The 14,415-nt window shown below is 47.1% G+C and overlaps 1 protein-coding gene and 1 long non-coding RNA gene across 2 annotated transcripts in view; one reads left to right on the forward strand and one right to left on the reverse strand.

Annotated features, from left to right (window-relative positions):
- Window positions 1-8,188, forward strand: part of LOC145540642 (uncharacterized) — a 72,005-nt gene extending 63,817 nt beyond the window's left edge. Inside the window, exons 3-4 of the long non-coding RNA XR_014078440.1 lie at window positions 5,168-5,335; window positions 6,719-8,188. This is a non-coding gene — a long non-coding RNA (uncharacterized LOC145540642). The remainder of the gene's footprint in view (window positions 1-5,167; window positions 5,336-6,718) is intronic.
- MXRA7 (matrix remodeling associated 7) overlaps window positions 8,138-14,415 on the reverse strand; it is a 31,299-nt gene continuing 25,021 nt past the window's right edge. The window contains exon 4 of the mRNA XM_081575561.1: window positions 8,138-9,508. Coding sequence (XP_081431687.1) covers window positions 9,394-9,508 — 115 coding nt within the window. The 3' untranslated portion in view covers window positions 8,138-9,393. The remainder of the gene's footprint in view (window positions 9,509-14,415) is intronic.

Here is a 14,415-nt window from a genome sequence, read left to right on the forward strand (position 1 = left end):
CTCCAGAGATGCATAGGCAGGCTGACTGGCCTGGGACAAAGCGACTCCTCTGAGGCACTGTGTGTGTTTATGGCTGGAGTTTTGTTTTGCTTGATTACCTAATGTTTATACAGGTGTTCTGACCCTTCCCTGACAGACTTTGGATGCCCCAGGTCTGTGTTTATACCTCCAGTTGACTACAATAAATTAATAGTGTTAGATAAGAAAAGACAAAGAAACCTTCCAGGCCATCAAACGAAAAATGACAAATGAGTGTACTCGGGTCTTATACTGGCTGAATCGTACCCCAAGCCATGCCAGTGGACTATGGACATGTGTTCCTCCCTGATTTTCCTGGTCAGAAAAACTGATCCTCAAAGGCCAGTCTGAAACTGCTGTTCCCCCAGACAAGGGGGATGGGGCACGGTCGGGGGAGGGGGAAGCCCTGCTCCAGTGGGTGCTGCTCACCCACCTGCTGCCCCCAATCACGTCTCATTCTCCATCAACAGCAGCATCATCAGAATTCAGCTCCCATCTCAAAGCCCTGGTTCCCGTGGAAAGAAACCAGGGATCCTCAGAGAAATGGTTATTAGGATAAGGAATAGTTAAGATACAGATGAACTTGGGACATCTTGTTTTGCCAGAAAGCAAGGAAGCTATCAAAGACTAATTGTGTTAGCAGATCACAGTCTACTAAATAATCGGCCTGTGCTCTTCAAAAACGTCAAGGTTGCGAAAGATCAAGAGACTTGGAAGCCATTCAAGATCATGGGAGACTAAGGAGATAAGATAATTAAATGCAATGCTTAACCCTGAATTGGATCCTCAAGTAGAATTTTTTTTTTTTTTTTAAATAAAAGACTTGGGATGACTGGCAAATCTTGAATAAGATCATAGACTGAAGAATAGCATTGTGTTGATGTTAATTTTCTGGTATTGACCATTGTTCATAGTTATTTCAGAGCATGTCCTTGTTCTTAGGAAATATACACTATCGTGTGTGGCTGCTCCGTCACACCATCTTGACTATTTGTGACCCCGGGGACTGTAGCCCGCCAGGCTCCTCTGTTCATGGGATTTTCCGGGCAAGAATACCAGAGTGGGTTGCCAATTCTTCCTCCAGGGGATCATCCTGACCCAAGGGTCGAACTCATGTCTCCTGCGTCTCCTGCATTGGCAGGCAGGTTCTTTACCACCTGAGCCACCAGGGAAGCCCCCCGTACACTGTTGTATTTGCAGGTAAAGGAATATTATGCGTGCAGATGGGAGGGAGGTTCAAGATGAAGGGGACATATGAATACCTGTGGCTGATACGTGTTGATGTATGGCACAAACCAACACAATATTGTAAAGCAAGTATGTTGCAATAAAATTTTTTTTTAAGTTGTGTATATGGAAGAGAAAATGATTAAGCAAAAGTGGTGAAATGCAAACTATTGGGGAATCTACATGAAGGATCTGTGGGAGTTCTTTGTCTTACTCTTGAAACTATTTTGTAAATCAAAGATTATTTCAAAATTTAAAAAACTTTCCAAAGGGGAAAAAGGCTCACAGGAGCCGATGTGAAAAATTTTCTCTCCTGTTCAAACTGTATTTTAGTGAAAGCAAAGAACTGATAAAAGAAAGTTATTTATAGAATTTCAGTAATAAGTGCAGGAGGGATAACAGAATTAGAAAACCACCATCTTAGCAACCACTAAGGCAATAAGCATCAATGCTAAAGCCATGAGGTGGGATCCTGGAGGGATAAGACTACCTCCACCCAAGTTCACTGGCCAGTCCTGGACCACTAAACGTGGTACCACCTGTGAAGAGTTCTGGCCAAAACCAATGCACTTGAACATGACAAGCCATTGGGGCTAACCACCAGGTCACACAAAACACAGGGTATAAAGAACTAGGGAAAACTATACCATGAGGACCCCACCTGCCAAATCCAGAAGGTGGAAGATTTTATAAGACATATGAATGACCTGGTTTCTTTAGCAAATCAATGTCACTTTTTTAAAAATGGAGGAAAGATTATTATGGAAATGATTAGAGGCACAATCATTAAATGTAATGTATAGCCCTTGTTTGGATTCTGATCTGAAAAAAGAAGAAAAAACCCAAACAGCTAAGCAATCAGGTTAGATGATACTGAGGAATTATTAATTTTATTAAGTGGAACAGTAGCACATGATTATGGTTTTTTTCAAATACTCATTAAAAATGCATGTTGATGTATTTATGGGCAAAATGACATAATGTCTGGGTTTGGCTGAAAAAGACTGGCCAGGGTGAGGAGAGGGAATGAAATAAGATTGGCAAAACATTGGTAATTGTTGAAGTTGAGTGATTAGCGCAGAGGGTTTTGTTTTGTTTTTGTAATTTATTTTTTTAATATAGTTGATTTACAATGTTGTGTTAGTTTCTGGTGTACAGCCAAGTGATTCAGTTACACATATATCTTTTTTCATATTCTTTCCCATTGTAGTTTATTACAAGATATTGAATATTCTATACAGCAGGACCTTTATAGTAGTTTATATGGAGGGTTTTATGACCTGGTTCCCTCTATGTTTGCATATGTTTGAAATTTTCCATATAAAATTTCAAAAAAGAAACCAAAACTTTAGCCATCAGGGAAGCCCAGAAATCTATTACCAAATGCTATAACTTGTTCACATAAAACAAATAAAATAAAGCTCCCTCCCTATGGCGAGCTGCCTCATTGGTGAGAACAAGCTTCTTTTCTGGGTAGCCAGCATCCAATGTCTGATGGGCAAAGTGGTATTAGGAGCTGGTCCTCACACCCCATAGGCTCTGAAGGGCCATCCTATCTTGAAAACTCCCCACAGGGTCTGTTTTGGCCTCTATGGAGATTGTGTTGGACTTGAATTCTCCCTCAATCCAGTCCTGCCCCCTTCCTTTCTCACCACGGGTGTTGACTCCAGGAGGACTTCCTAATGAACCTCTTCTATGATAATCTCCACTTTAGAGTTGGTTTCCCAGGGGCCCAAGCTGCCACACACCACTTTTTCCATAAGGACTATATCGCATAAAACATCAAGTTCTCATCACAGAGCCAGGCACAAGCTCATAAGAAACATTAGTTGTAAACTGTTACACACCCAAGGCATGTCTTTTTTCCCCCTTATATGGTTATAGATTAAAAAAAAAAAACCCCAAAGATTAAAGAGGCATCCACAATATGTGCTCATGTTACCATTTGGGCTGGAATGCCACCAAACACAAACAAAAGCAAAAACTATATATATCAGAATAAAAAAATATATATTTCATATACCATGCCATTCTTCTATTTAGTATATACACGGAGTTGTGCAAACATCATCACAATCAATTTTGAGTGTTTTCATCTCTTCCCCCAAATACCATCTTCCTCCTGAGCCAATTCTCAGCCGTAGGCAACCAGTAATCTCCTTTCTGTGTCTATACATTTCCTGTTGTTGTTTAGTCACTAAGACATGTCTGACTCTTTTGCGACTCCATGGACTGTAGCCCACCAGTCTCCTCTGTCCACGGGATTCTCTGGGGAAGAAAACTGGAATAGATTGCCATTTCCTTCTCCAGGGGATCTTCTCCACCCAGGGATCAAACTCAAGTCTTCTGCATTGCAGGCGGATTCAGATTCTTTACCTTTGAGTCAAAAAGAAAGCCCCATAAATTTACCTACTGGGGACATTTCATATAAACCGGGTGATGCAATATGTGGGGTTTCTTTTTTTGCTGCCCTGGATCTTTGTTGCGGGGCATGGGCTGTTTCTAGTTGTGGTGCATGGGGGCTTCTCTCTAGTTGTGGCGCTCAGGTTTAATTGCCCTGTGGCATGTGAGATCTTAGTTCCCCAATCAGGGATGGAACAGGCATCCCCTGCATGGGAAGGCAGATTCTTAACCACTGGACCACCAGGGAAGTCCCAAAGTGTGTTTTTTTGTATCTGACTTTTCTCATTTAGCATTAAAGTTTCAGGGTTCATCCATGCTGTAGCAAGTAACTACCTCATTCCTTTTTATCACTGAATAATATTCCATTATTTTGATTTACCACATTTTACTTGTCCATACATCAGTTGATGGATGTTTGGGTTGTTTCCACCTTTTAGCTCTGATAAATAATGTTTTCATGAACATTCATTTATAAGTTTTTGTATGGACATGTCTTTTGTTTTTCTCCAAATTTATTGAGACATGATTGACATATAAAAGTGTGTAAGTTTAAGGTGTATGATGGGTTGATTTAATACATGTATACATGTATATATTGCAAAATTATTTCCACCTCCATCATGTCACATAATTTTTCACCTCATCACATCACATAATTGCTGTTTCGTTTTCTGTGGTGAGTGTAAGGGTATGTTTCCATTTCACTCAGGTATATACATAGAATTGTGAAGTCACATGGCAATTCTTTGTTTAATACTTGGTGGAACTGCCACTGTTTTCCAAAGCAGCTGTATCATTTTACATTCCCATCAAGAGTGTGGGGCAGGGGACTTCCTTGGCAGACTCTGCACTTCCACTGCAAGGTATGTGGGTTTAATCCTTGGTTAGGGAACTAAGATCCCACATGCCGTGCGGTGAGGATAAAAAGTTTAAACAAAAAAAACGTGTGTGACAGTTCTAATTTTCCCACATCCTCACCAACACTTGTTATTGTCTTTTTAAATTATGGTCATTCTTGTGGTCCCGAAGTGATGTCTCCTTGTGGTTTTGATTTACACTTCATTTGCATGTTGAGCATCTTTTCATGTGCTCATTGGCCGTTTGTATATTTTCTTTGCAGAAAAGTCTATTAAGATCCTTTGCTCATTTTTAAAAATTGGATCATCAATCTTTTTTGAATCCCGTTTTCTCCTGTGGGAGAATGTCCTTCACAGAGTTGTGAAGATTCATGAGAGAATACTGGCAAGGCACATAGTTCTCGGCATTCAGCAAGTGTTCTGAAAAGTTAGTGAACCTCTCTCTCACCTTACCTCTCAGCTAGGCATTTTGCATTACATCACCTAGCGTGGCGTTTGTGCTTGAAGCCAGACTCAATAAATGTCTGAGAGGGTAAATGTGCCAATTCACATCACTCAATATTCAGATCTGAATCCTATGTGCTTTGACTCCCTTGCTCTCATTTCCTCCATTAAACCTTTTCTTCCTGGAACAATTTTCTTAATTTTATTCCCCTTGCCAGCTGCTTCCTCTCCTAAAACTGAACTTGCAGCATCATTGACGCCAATTACAAGAGAACCAAAGACACCACCTCACACGGTTCTGAAGTGAGTGTGATCAACCTTTGAAGAAGCTAAATAACTGACAGCCTGTCAGTTTAACCTGTCCCCTGTTGCAGCGCTCACAAAAGGTAATTCAGGCACCTAAAGAGGTGGGGGGGGAAAGAAATTTATAAAGAAATCCTGATTGCAGACTGAGGATTACTTAACAGTCCAGAAACCTCTGATGACTCGGCATGCTCTGGGGTATGGGTCTCTTTTTCATGGAGGACCCAGGCTGCCATCAGACCCAAAGATTCGATGTCGGTGGAACCCCCTCTAGGGCTGTGGAGCCTCCAGTGGGCCGGACTTGGGTGTCAGAATGGAAACAATTTGACCATTCATTCCGGGAGGCTGAGTCCAACTTGATCTCACACTTAACTCAGCGCTTGCTTTGGTAAACCTCAGCTTAAGCGCCTCGGGCATAACGTGAAAGGGCGAGCACAGGTGAAAGGTGTGACTCATTTCCGTTTGCACCTTCCTGAAGGTCAGCCTAACACCAGACACCTTGGTGAGAATACATGGGTGTGTAGTTGCCTGATCGGAGGATTTGTTGGATTTTGCCTAAACACTGAGGGAAATTGAGGGTGTGTTGGGTTCAGAGGCAGACAGTGGCCTGGGAGTCCAGGGCGGGCTTGGAGAGTCACTGGAGTGCAGGGACCGGCTCGAATGCATCTTCGTATCGTGGGTCTAACACGGTGGTCGGCTTGCTCACTTGCGGGAGCCTGGCCTCAGGAGGGAACTGGAAAGCGGCCCCAGGCGGGACATGTCGCCAGGTCGCAACCCTGAGCGTCAGGGAACTCGGTGAGGGGACGGATCTTCTGACTTCTGAGCCCAGTGGGCGCTGCCGCCGAGAGGCGCTGCACTAAAAGGTAGCCCTGTGGGCGCGCACTCTGCGGAGACCCTGGCCCGGAACCCGTCCCAGGCTGCCTCAGCCGCGGAGGAGCAAGGCAAGGCCTCGCGCGGACGGGATGAGCCAGCCTGCGCTCCTTATTGGACAAAGGCTCTTGTCAATCACTGAGGAAACCCGACGGTCTGCGACCGGATTTACCGGACTTCCGGCCTCGGAGGAAGGCGGGGAGCGATGGGAGGGTGCGGTACCCAATGGCAACCAAGGGCTCCGCCTTTCGCGATAGATTAGCAGATGCTTGAGCCACTGAGGCGCCGCAAAGGATACTGTCCCTGGAAAGTGATTGGTCCAATCTGCGGGCGTGTGGCTCTTCAGAGTATATAATAATAGGCACTTAACGAACGGATGAAGTTGCCGCAGGAACCTCTGAACACTGGAATAGGCATGCAAACTTTTTCATAATAAGGAAAAATGCAAATTAAAATTGTACTGAGCTAACATTCTGACCTATGAGACTGGCAGAAGTTCAAAATTCAACAAGGTTCTCTGTTAAGGACAATGCAATGGCCCTGATGGAATCTAATTTTTTTCCTCCAGACTCATGGCTGTTTCCTTTTGCTTTCAGCTTGCAGAGAAGGCTATGTGTTTGCTGCACTGACTCCCAGAAACTTCTAAGAACAAGTTCTGATTCTGCAAGTACATTTTCCCGAAGGGGCTTCGATTTTCCTGATCTGTAGCAATATTGATATCTGGTAGGACATATGGGTGTCAATTGAAAATGGGTTTAAGTGGACTCTTCTGGCCACTGGTGTCCCAGTGAAGCAGATGAAGTGACAGAAATCATATAAACAGAAGCCAGGGCTTATCTGGAAATGGCATCAAAGTCACCCAATGATGGTAGCAAGCCAGCAGTGCTTCTGCAGAGCATCGGAGGCACAGAGCGTGGGCAACAGAACCACTACCCAGGAGTGTCACGTATGCTGGGCACTCAGACACTGGCTTTCAAGCCACCATCAGGTGACAGAGTGATCCTGTCTATCTGTACCCTACCCCTTTCTCACAGGGCCCCAGTGAGGTCCAATGACCCGCTCCTCTGCATGACTATGTGCTTAGGGGATGCTGGTCCCAGCCCCAGACATCTCAGCCAACCATGGTGGTCCCATCTCCTTGCTAGTGATTGGTGAAGGAATGGACACATGACATTCTGGCCAGTTGGTGCACCTGATTCAGGGGCACCTGAATCAGTTCCCTTACTCCTAGAGACACAAGCAAGAAATGTACCTTTTCCTGCTTCTGGATGTGACATCTGAACTCCTGCAGCCATCTTGCAACCATGAAGAGAGCTGGTTTGTGACAAAAGCCCACAGTGCAAGGAAGTCCAAGCTAAGAGAGTTATAGCTTGGGCCCTGACTCTTCTGGACCTGCAGCCATTCTGCTTTTGGACTCCTCTCATACCCTGGTTCTCCTCTTGTTTAAGACAACTGAGTTGGACTTTTCAGTTCTTTGAAGTTGGAACATTTTAGCTGAACCAAGTGTAGAAAATTTCCTTCAATGTACTTTTTCTGTGGTCATAAGAATTTTGACTCAAGTACCCACAAGCCATTTGTTTGTTTGATAAAATGAGAGGACTGGAAGAAGGAGGCGAGGAAAGAGGCATAAAGTGGCTGCATGGCAGTGCAAGTTCTGCTGACATGCATTTGGGGGGGGGGCAGGAAGACAGAAAACAACCTGGTGGGGAGGGGTCCCTGGGACACGAGAGAGGAAACAAACAATACTTAAATCATAACATTTTAAAACAGCAGTGACACAAAAGATAAAAATAATATTAAAAAAATGAAAAAAGTACTGACATTTGGATATAACAACAAACACAGAGAACAGACCCTCCTGTTGTGAACTGTCAGCAGAGACGCTAAAGCAATTACTGTGACAGATGGGGGAAGGGGCCTGGGAAAAACTCTAACAAGCAAGAGAGGAGGAAAGAAAGCTCACTGTGTTCCCCGTGATAATTATTAAACTGAGGTTCATAAAACGCCACTGCTGCTTTTACTTTCATGTGTTTAGTTTTATTTCAGCAAATAAAAAATATTTTCAAGAACTTTCTTAGGTTATCTCTTTAGTGTACCCTCCTTAACTCAGTTGGCTATGGATTTTTCTGCCAGTGGGGTGATCAGAAGCAGGATCTGGACAGCATGGAAGAACCGCTGTCATTGTTATCATTGTGCATTCACTGACTCACAGAACTTTATTGATGTGCTAAGGTGGCCCAGATACTCTTGATGAGGTCATTTTGGCATTTTATTGAATGCTAACTGGTGAGGTCTTCTTTTCCTGCATGTACACCTGGCTTCTCCAAAGGTCTTGATTTTTATTTGTTTGTTTATGGCCGTACCTCACAGTTTGCAGGATCTTAGTTCCCTGACCAGGGATTAAACCCACATCCTCAGCAGTAAAAGCACCGGTTCTTAACCACTGGACCAGCAGGGAATTCTCCTCCACAGGACTTTAATTTCTCTAAAAATAGGGACTGTGCTGCCTATTTTATTTCTATTGACAGGGTCTAGTACAGGTCTAGGTGCGTGATGAGCACTCACAGAAATCTTAATTATATATAAAGTAAATGTCATGGTTAAATAAGAGATACTGTTAGAGGGTCCTAACTCTGATACCACTGCTTTGTTCCAGGATGGAAGGTGAGTCTTTGAATCAGACTTTTTCACTTTTTTAGAGATGCTCCCCTATGGCTTGCTTCCATACAGTGACAGAAGCTTCCAAAAGTTCTTCCAAGGCAGAGGAAGGTGTAGTGTTAATAGGCTGGATACTGGGACAGCGGGACCTGATACTCTTCCTCCTTACAGCATCCCTGAATCTTTTCCACACCGTGTGCTTTGTTGTGGCAGGTGCAGGGGGTGGCGCAGGGTGGGGAGCTGAGGCTTCCAGCCAGCCCTTCTGGGCCACTGCTTGCCTAGGATCTAATTTGGATCAGATGACAGGCTCGGAGGGGAATCCATGTCACAGCTGGGGCCTCCCCAGCAAACAGAAGCCACAGGACTCAGGGACTTTTTTTTTTCTCCTTTGAGGACAACCATCCTGACTCCTGTAAAATGATATCTAAACTGCAAGAACTGAGAAACTGTATATGCTACATCGCTAGATCTATGTATATAAGATAAAGGAAGCCTACAAAAGTCTGAGAATAGCAAGGGCGTGGGTCCCAGGTCAGGGCAGAGTCGTGGCCCAGCTGTCACGGCCCAGCTCTCGAAACCCAGCTGTCACGGCGTTCTGCCAGGCGGAGGCGGCCTACATGTCATAGAGCCGGAGCTGCTCCTGCACGTCACCATCAGACATCTCACCAAACGTCTCCTTGTTGTCCTTCATGAGCTTGAAGATGGCAGCCAGCTGTTCCTTCTGAACTCTGTCAAGAAGAAAGGATAAAGAGGAAAAAGGTGCTCCCAAGCCAGGGAGAGACAGAGGCTTGTGCATCCCGTAGAGTCAGAATAAGGAAATGAGACAAAGACAAAACCCACTCTTAACACAGGAGCTCATTTGGTCTTAAAAAAAAAAAAAAGAGCCAACTGGGGTTCTAAGTCTTGGGGTCTACCCTGGAGATTTGGGGACCCCAGGTTATCCCTCGGGTTCTCGTGGGGACCCCAGGTTATCCCTTGGGTTCTCGTGGGGACCCCAGGCTATCCCTCGGGTTCTCGTCACTACAGTTCCCCATTGGCCTCCCTTTAATGCTGACTGCACATCTCCCCGGGGGGTGGGAGAGGTGCTCCACGAGGTGAGGGGAGAGCCTGTGAAGAGACATGTTAGAAACAGCCTTCGTTTAGCAGGGGTCCCCAGCCTCCAGGATCTGATGACCTGAGGTGGGGCTGATGTAATAATAATAGAAGTCAAGTGCACAATAAATGTAATGTGCTTGAATCATCCCGAAACCACCTCCTCCCACCCCCGGCCCCGGTCCATGGGAAAACTGTCGTCCACGAAACCAGTTCCTGGTGTCAGAAAGGTTGGGGACCACTAGTTTAGAGGGCTGAGCCCAAAGTGGAGGAAGATAAAACACAATTGGCTGGGAAACGGGAGCATACCAATGTGTGCGCGGGGTGCTTGGCCCAGGGGTAAGGGTGGGTGTGGGGTCTCACTGCCCAGAGGAAGGGGCGCCTTTTTCCAGTTTACACAAGGACACCTTAGAGCCAGTGGGGGCTCTGGCCCTCCTACCAGGGAACAGGCCTGGCTGGAGATCAGTTTTATGTTCACCGCACCTGGGCTGGGGGGTCAGGGGCTGGGAGTGATGTTCTGCCGTCTCTGTGAAGCTGGGCCAGGTCATCTGACCAGCACAGGCCGCCGCCCAGCAGTGCAAACACGGAAGGGTGGGGAGACGCTCAGCTGCCGCGTGCTGCTTTCTTGTTGGTTCTGCTCTGCCGTGCGGTGCCGTCAGCCTGGCTGGGCCCTGCATGCTGGCACGGGCTCACCACGCCAGTTTCAGGTTTCTGGGATTCCTCCCTCCACACTGTACCAGCGGATCGGCACCGGCCACCTTCAGAGGCTGTCAAGCAAACGGCAGGTCTGCTCTGGTCCCTACAGACCCACCGGGAGGCAGGGCCTCAGCACAGCCTCTGGGCACCCTGGCTTTGCAGGGCACGGCACTGCCCGGCCAGCACCTCCACCCTGCCTAGAGGGGGCTCCCAATCCGTGTCTGGTCTTACACTTGTCCTAACATATTCCCTCTGCAATAACCCCCTAGCTCCAAACAGCAAGTCGTTGGTTTTCTGACTAGAGCAGCAGCTAGAAGCTGAAATACTGAAGTCCCACATCCAAGCCTCTCTCAGTCACCCTGGAGAAGTTATTTCTACAATCCGCTTTCCTATCCAGAGGAGAAGGAACCTGTGAGAAGTCAGCGCTACCCTACTGCCTAAAGAAAGGAGTACTGTGGGTCAAGAGGCTGCGTTGAGCTCCTTGGATGGAATCCAGATGCACAAGTGGGCACCCCCCAAGGAACACAAATCCTCCCATGGGTCTCTTAATGGCCATGGTGCTTGCACGTCCTAGGACGTCGTACTTTGCTGGAGAGTAACAGGCATCAAATGAGAGGGAGAGAGAGAGAGCTCGAATTTTAATGGGTTTAAAAAGATTATTTTTGAAAGACAAAGCAAAATGGAAATAAACACGCAGTAATCAAGACCATCTACTCAAAGTTTATTGGGCCAAAGGCTGAATACAGAAATCCAAGCCATAAGGAGTACGTGAGGTTTGGTGTCTGCAAGCCACATTCAGAAAGTGTCCAGACAAACTTCATAACCTGGAGAGAGTCACCTATTTTTTCAATCAGACCCCGGCCTGGACAAGGACATCTCATACAACTGCTGTGTGGGGCAGGGGCTGCTCACAAGAGCACATCTGCTATTTGTTATGTGGTTCTGTGTGGCTCTTCCTTTGTTCCTTGCTCTGTCCTAAACCCATGAACCTAAAGTACTAGACCCAGAGGAGAAGGTCCCTGGGAATGTAACATGCCCTGGGAACTGACATTGAACATTTCCCAGCCTTGCGTTAGATAAAAAAAGAAATTTTCCTATAAACTTACTGCTTTAAAAAATGTTTTAACCAATAAATCTAAAAACTGCAGATTAGTTTGGTATAGTATAAATATCGTCAAATATAAAATTCCAAGAAACGGATCTGGGACCCCATCTGATGATCTGGTGAAGTTCTAACTTATCTATGAAACCGAGGAAAAGGCAGAATTGATACACCTATTTTAAGCGAACACTATCATTATTGCTTTTGCTAAAGCGAAGGTGGAGATACGGCTGAGCTGGTAAGAACATCATGAAAAGGCCTCTTAGCAACAAGAGGGCTGGATCCAAGCCTGCTCTAAGTGGAGGGTAAGGGCCAGAGAAAATCAACAGCTGGTTCTGGTGCTTTGTTGCTCACGCATCAACCATTGTCTCCCTCACCCCCCAATCCAGCCAGCTAAAGACAGAGGGGAAGCGGGCCCTAAGGGGGAGGAGGGCAGTCGACCCCCCTGAGCACCCAGTGGGCCCAGGCAGCACCCCATCATGTGTCCATCACACCTCAATGTCTCTCTTGGTTTGGCTTCAGTGATGAAAAGCAGAAGGGCTGGGATGAAACTATACTGATTTTAAAATGATGGCATTGGTGACATTGGTGATATCTCAGGTGTAAAGGGTGTGTGGACGACAGGAACATTGAGTGACAAGAAAAATAAATGTCCAGGAAAATCCTTCTGCTAAACAAAGCAATCCACGCAGACAGGGAGGAACGCCTCTGCAAGGGAGCACCCCAGGCATTGTGGACCCTCCCAGCCAAGGAAAGTCCTGGAGCTAGGGGGGTCGACTCCTGGCAGATTTATGTAGGAAAATGCACCCCAGGAGCCCACTTGCTCCTCTCTGGGGCTTCCACTGTATCGCTCAAGTTTTAAGATGCCAAAAGGAAAAGCCTTTAGGAGGAGCCTAAGGATAACTTCATTATTCCTCGGTTCTGTAAAGAGAAATAAGGGGAAAAGATCATTGATTTCACTCATACCATCTTACTATGGGAAAAGAAGGGGGAAATAGGGTGAGGAAGGGGAACGTTTGGAATTGCAGAAGCCAGCCCAAACGCTAGGATCCAGACCCCGGGGGAGTTTGCCTCTCGTCACCCGCAGCGGGATGGCCCACTAACCAAAGCCACCCTGAGACCCTCTGCCAGGCCTACCAGGAAGTGGGTCAGGCCCCACGTGCGGGTAGTTAGGCCAAAAGATCCCACTTGTAGGTCAGTAGGCAGGTCGAGTCCTTCATGTATGTATTTAGTTCAGGTCCCACAAATGGGCAGATAAGCAGTCCCAAGGAGGGTCCCAAGTGTGGGGGACCGAGCAGGTTGGGGTCCCACACATGGGTGGTTAGGCAGGGAGGGTCCTCGATTAGGCAGTAGGGCAGATAGGGGCCCGCATACTGGTGGTTTCGCACTTGTAGGTAGTTGGTCAGGGAGGACCTTAATTTGGGCAGGTCAGGGCCCACACACTGGTAGTTGAGCAGGTCAAGGGCCCAGCTGTAGGTAGTTGGCAGACTGGGACCCACACGTGGGTAGTTAGGTAGGGTTAGATCCCTCACTTGGACAGCTGGGCAGGTCGGATCCCCAAGTGGGTGGTTGAGCAAGTCAGGGTCCACGTGTAGGTAGCTGGGCAGGTTGGGTGCTACCAGTAATTGAGCAGGTAGGGCCCTCATTCAGGTAACTGTTCAGGTTGGGTGCCACAGGTAGGAGCTGGGCGGGTCATAGTTGCATAAGTAGGTAGTTAGGCAGGGCAGGTCCCACTTGCAGAGTGTTGGCAGTGAGTGTCAGACTTTAGTTGGGCAGGTAGGGTCCCTCACGTAGATATTTGGGGGGTTCAGGTGCCCATGTGGGTAGCTGAGCAGGTTGAAGCCCATGCAGGTAGTTGGCAGGGAGGGTGCCGCATTGGGTATTTGAGCAGTTTGGATCTCACGTGTAAGGGGTTGAGCAGTTGGGTCCATAATTAGGTAGCTGGGCAGACTGGAGCTCACGTGTACCTAGTTTAACAGGGAGGGTCCCTTAGCAGGTAGCTGGCAGGGAGGGTCCCCCCCCCAATGTCAATGAGCAGGGTGGCCACATGTAGAGGGGTGGGCTGAGGCCTCACCTAGATTTAGTTAGGCAGGTCAGACTGCAAGGGTCAGATTCTTGGCTTTGTGGCCACTCTGGGCTGGTCCTCTCACCAGAAATTATTTCTTGTCCTTGCTAGGTGGGTTTTGTCCCTTCTGGGGACAGTGGCTTCTAAGGACATGTGCTCCCCAGATGAGGCAAATGGCACGTGCACCTTTTCTAAGGGACAAGCTGAGAGCTCCTTTACCCAGGTGAGCGCTGAGGGAGCCCCGGGGGGACCCAACTTTATCCCTCTGGCGCCCTCATGTGGACATGAGCCAGCACGGGTTTCTAGAAATTCACGCTGGTGGATGGTTCACGGACACGTCAGGAGGCAGAAAACAAGATTCTTTCACCCTTGCCAGTTAACACATTTCAGAACATCATCCACTAGAGTGGTGTCCACTTCCGAAAGGGTCAGGCCAGTCCTGGGGACATTCAGAATGGAGTGGGTGCTTGGGTCCCGGGTCCTTATTATCAGAACCAGCTGGTCTACCCCCTGGGTTCCACTTTTCCCTGGTCCAGAAGATGGGAAGAAGGAATGATGCACAACGAAAGGAATGCCCAATGGTCCCTTTTTTTCTCTTTTTGCTGCCAAGCTAGAAGCCAGCCAAGCTCTCCAGTTTCACAAGTCTTGGGGGTGAGCGGCGGTGTCTTGCTGCGGGGAGC

This window comes from Giraffa tippelskirchi, chromosome 3, assembly GCF_054371585.1.
Source record: "Giraffa tippelskirchi isolate mGirTip1 chromosome 3, T2T-mGirTip1v1.2.pri, whole genome shotgun sequence".
Classification (NCBI taxonomy): domain Eukaryota; kingdom Metazoa; phylum Chordata; class Mammalia; order Artiodactyla; family Giraffidae; genus Giraffa; species Giraffa tippelskirchi.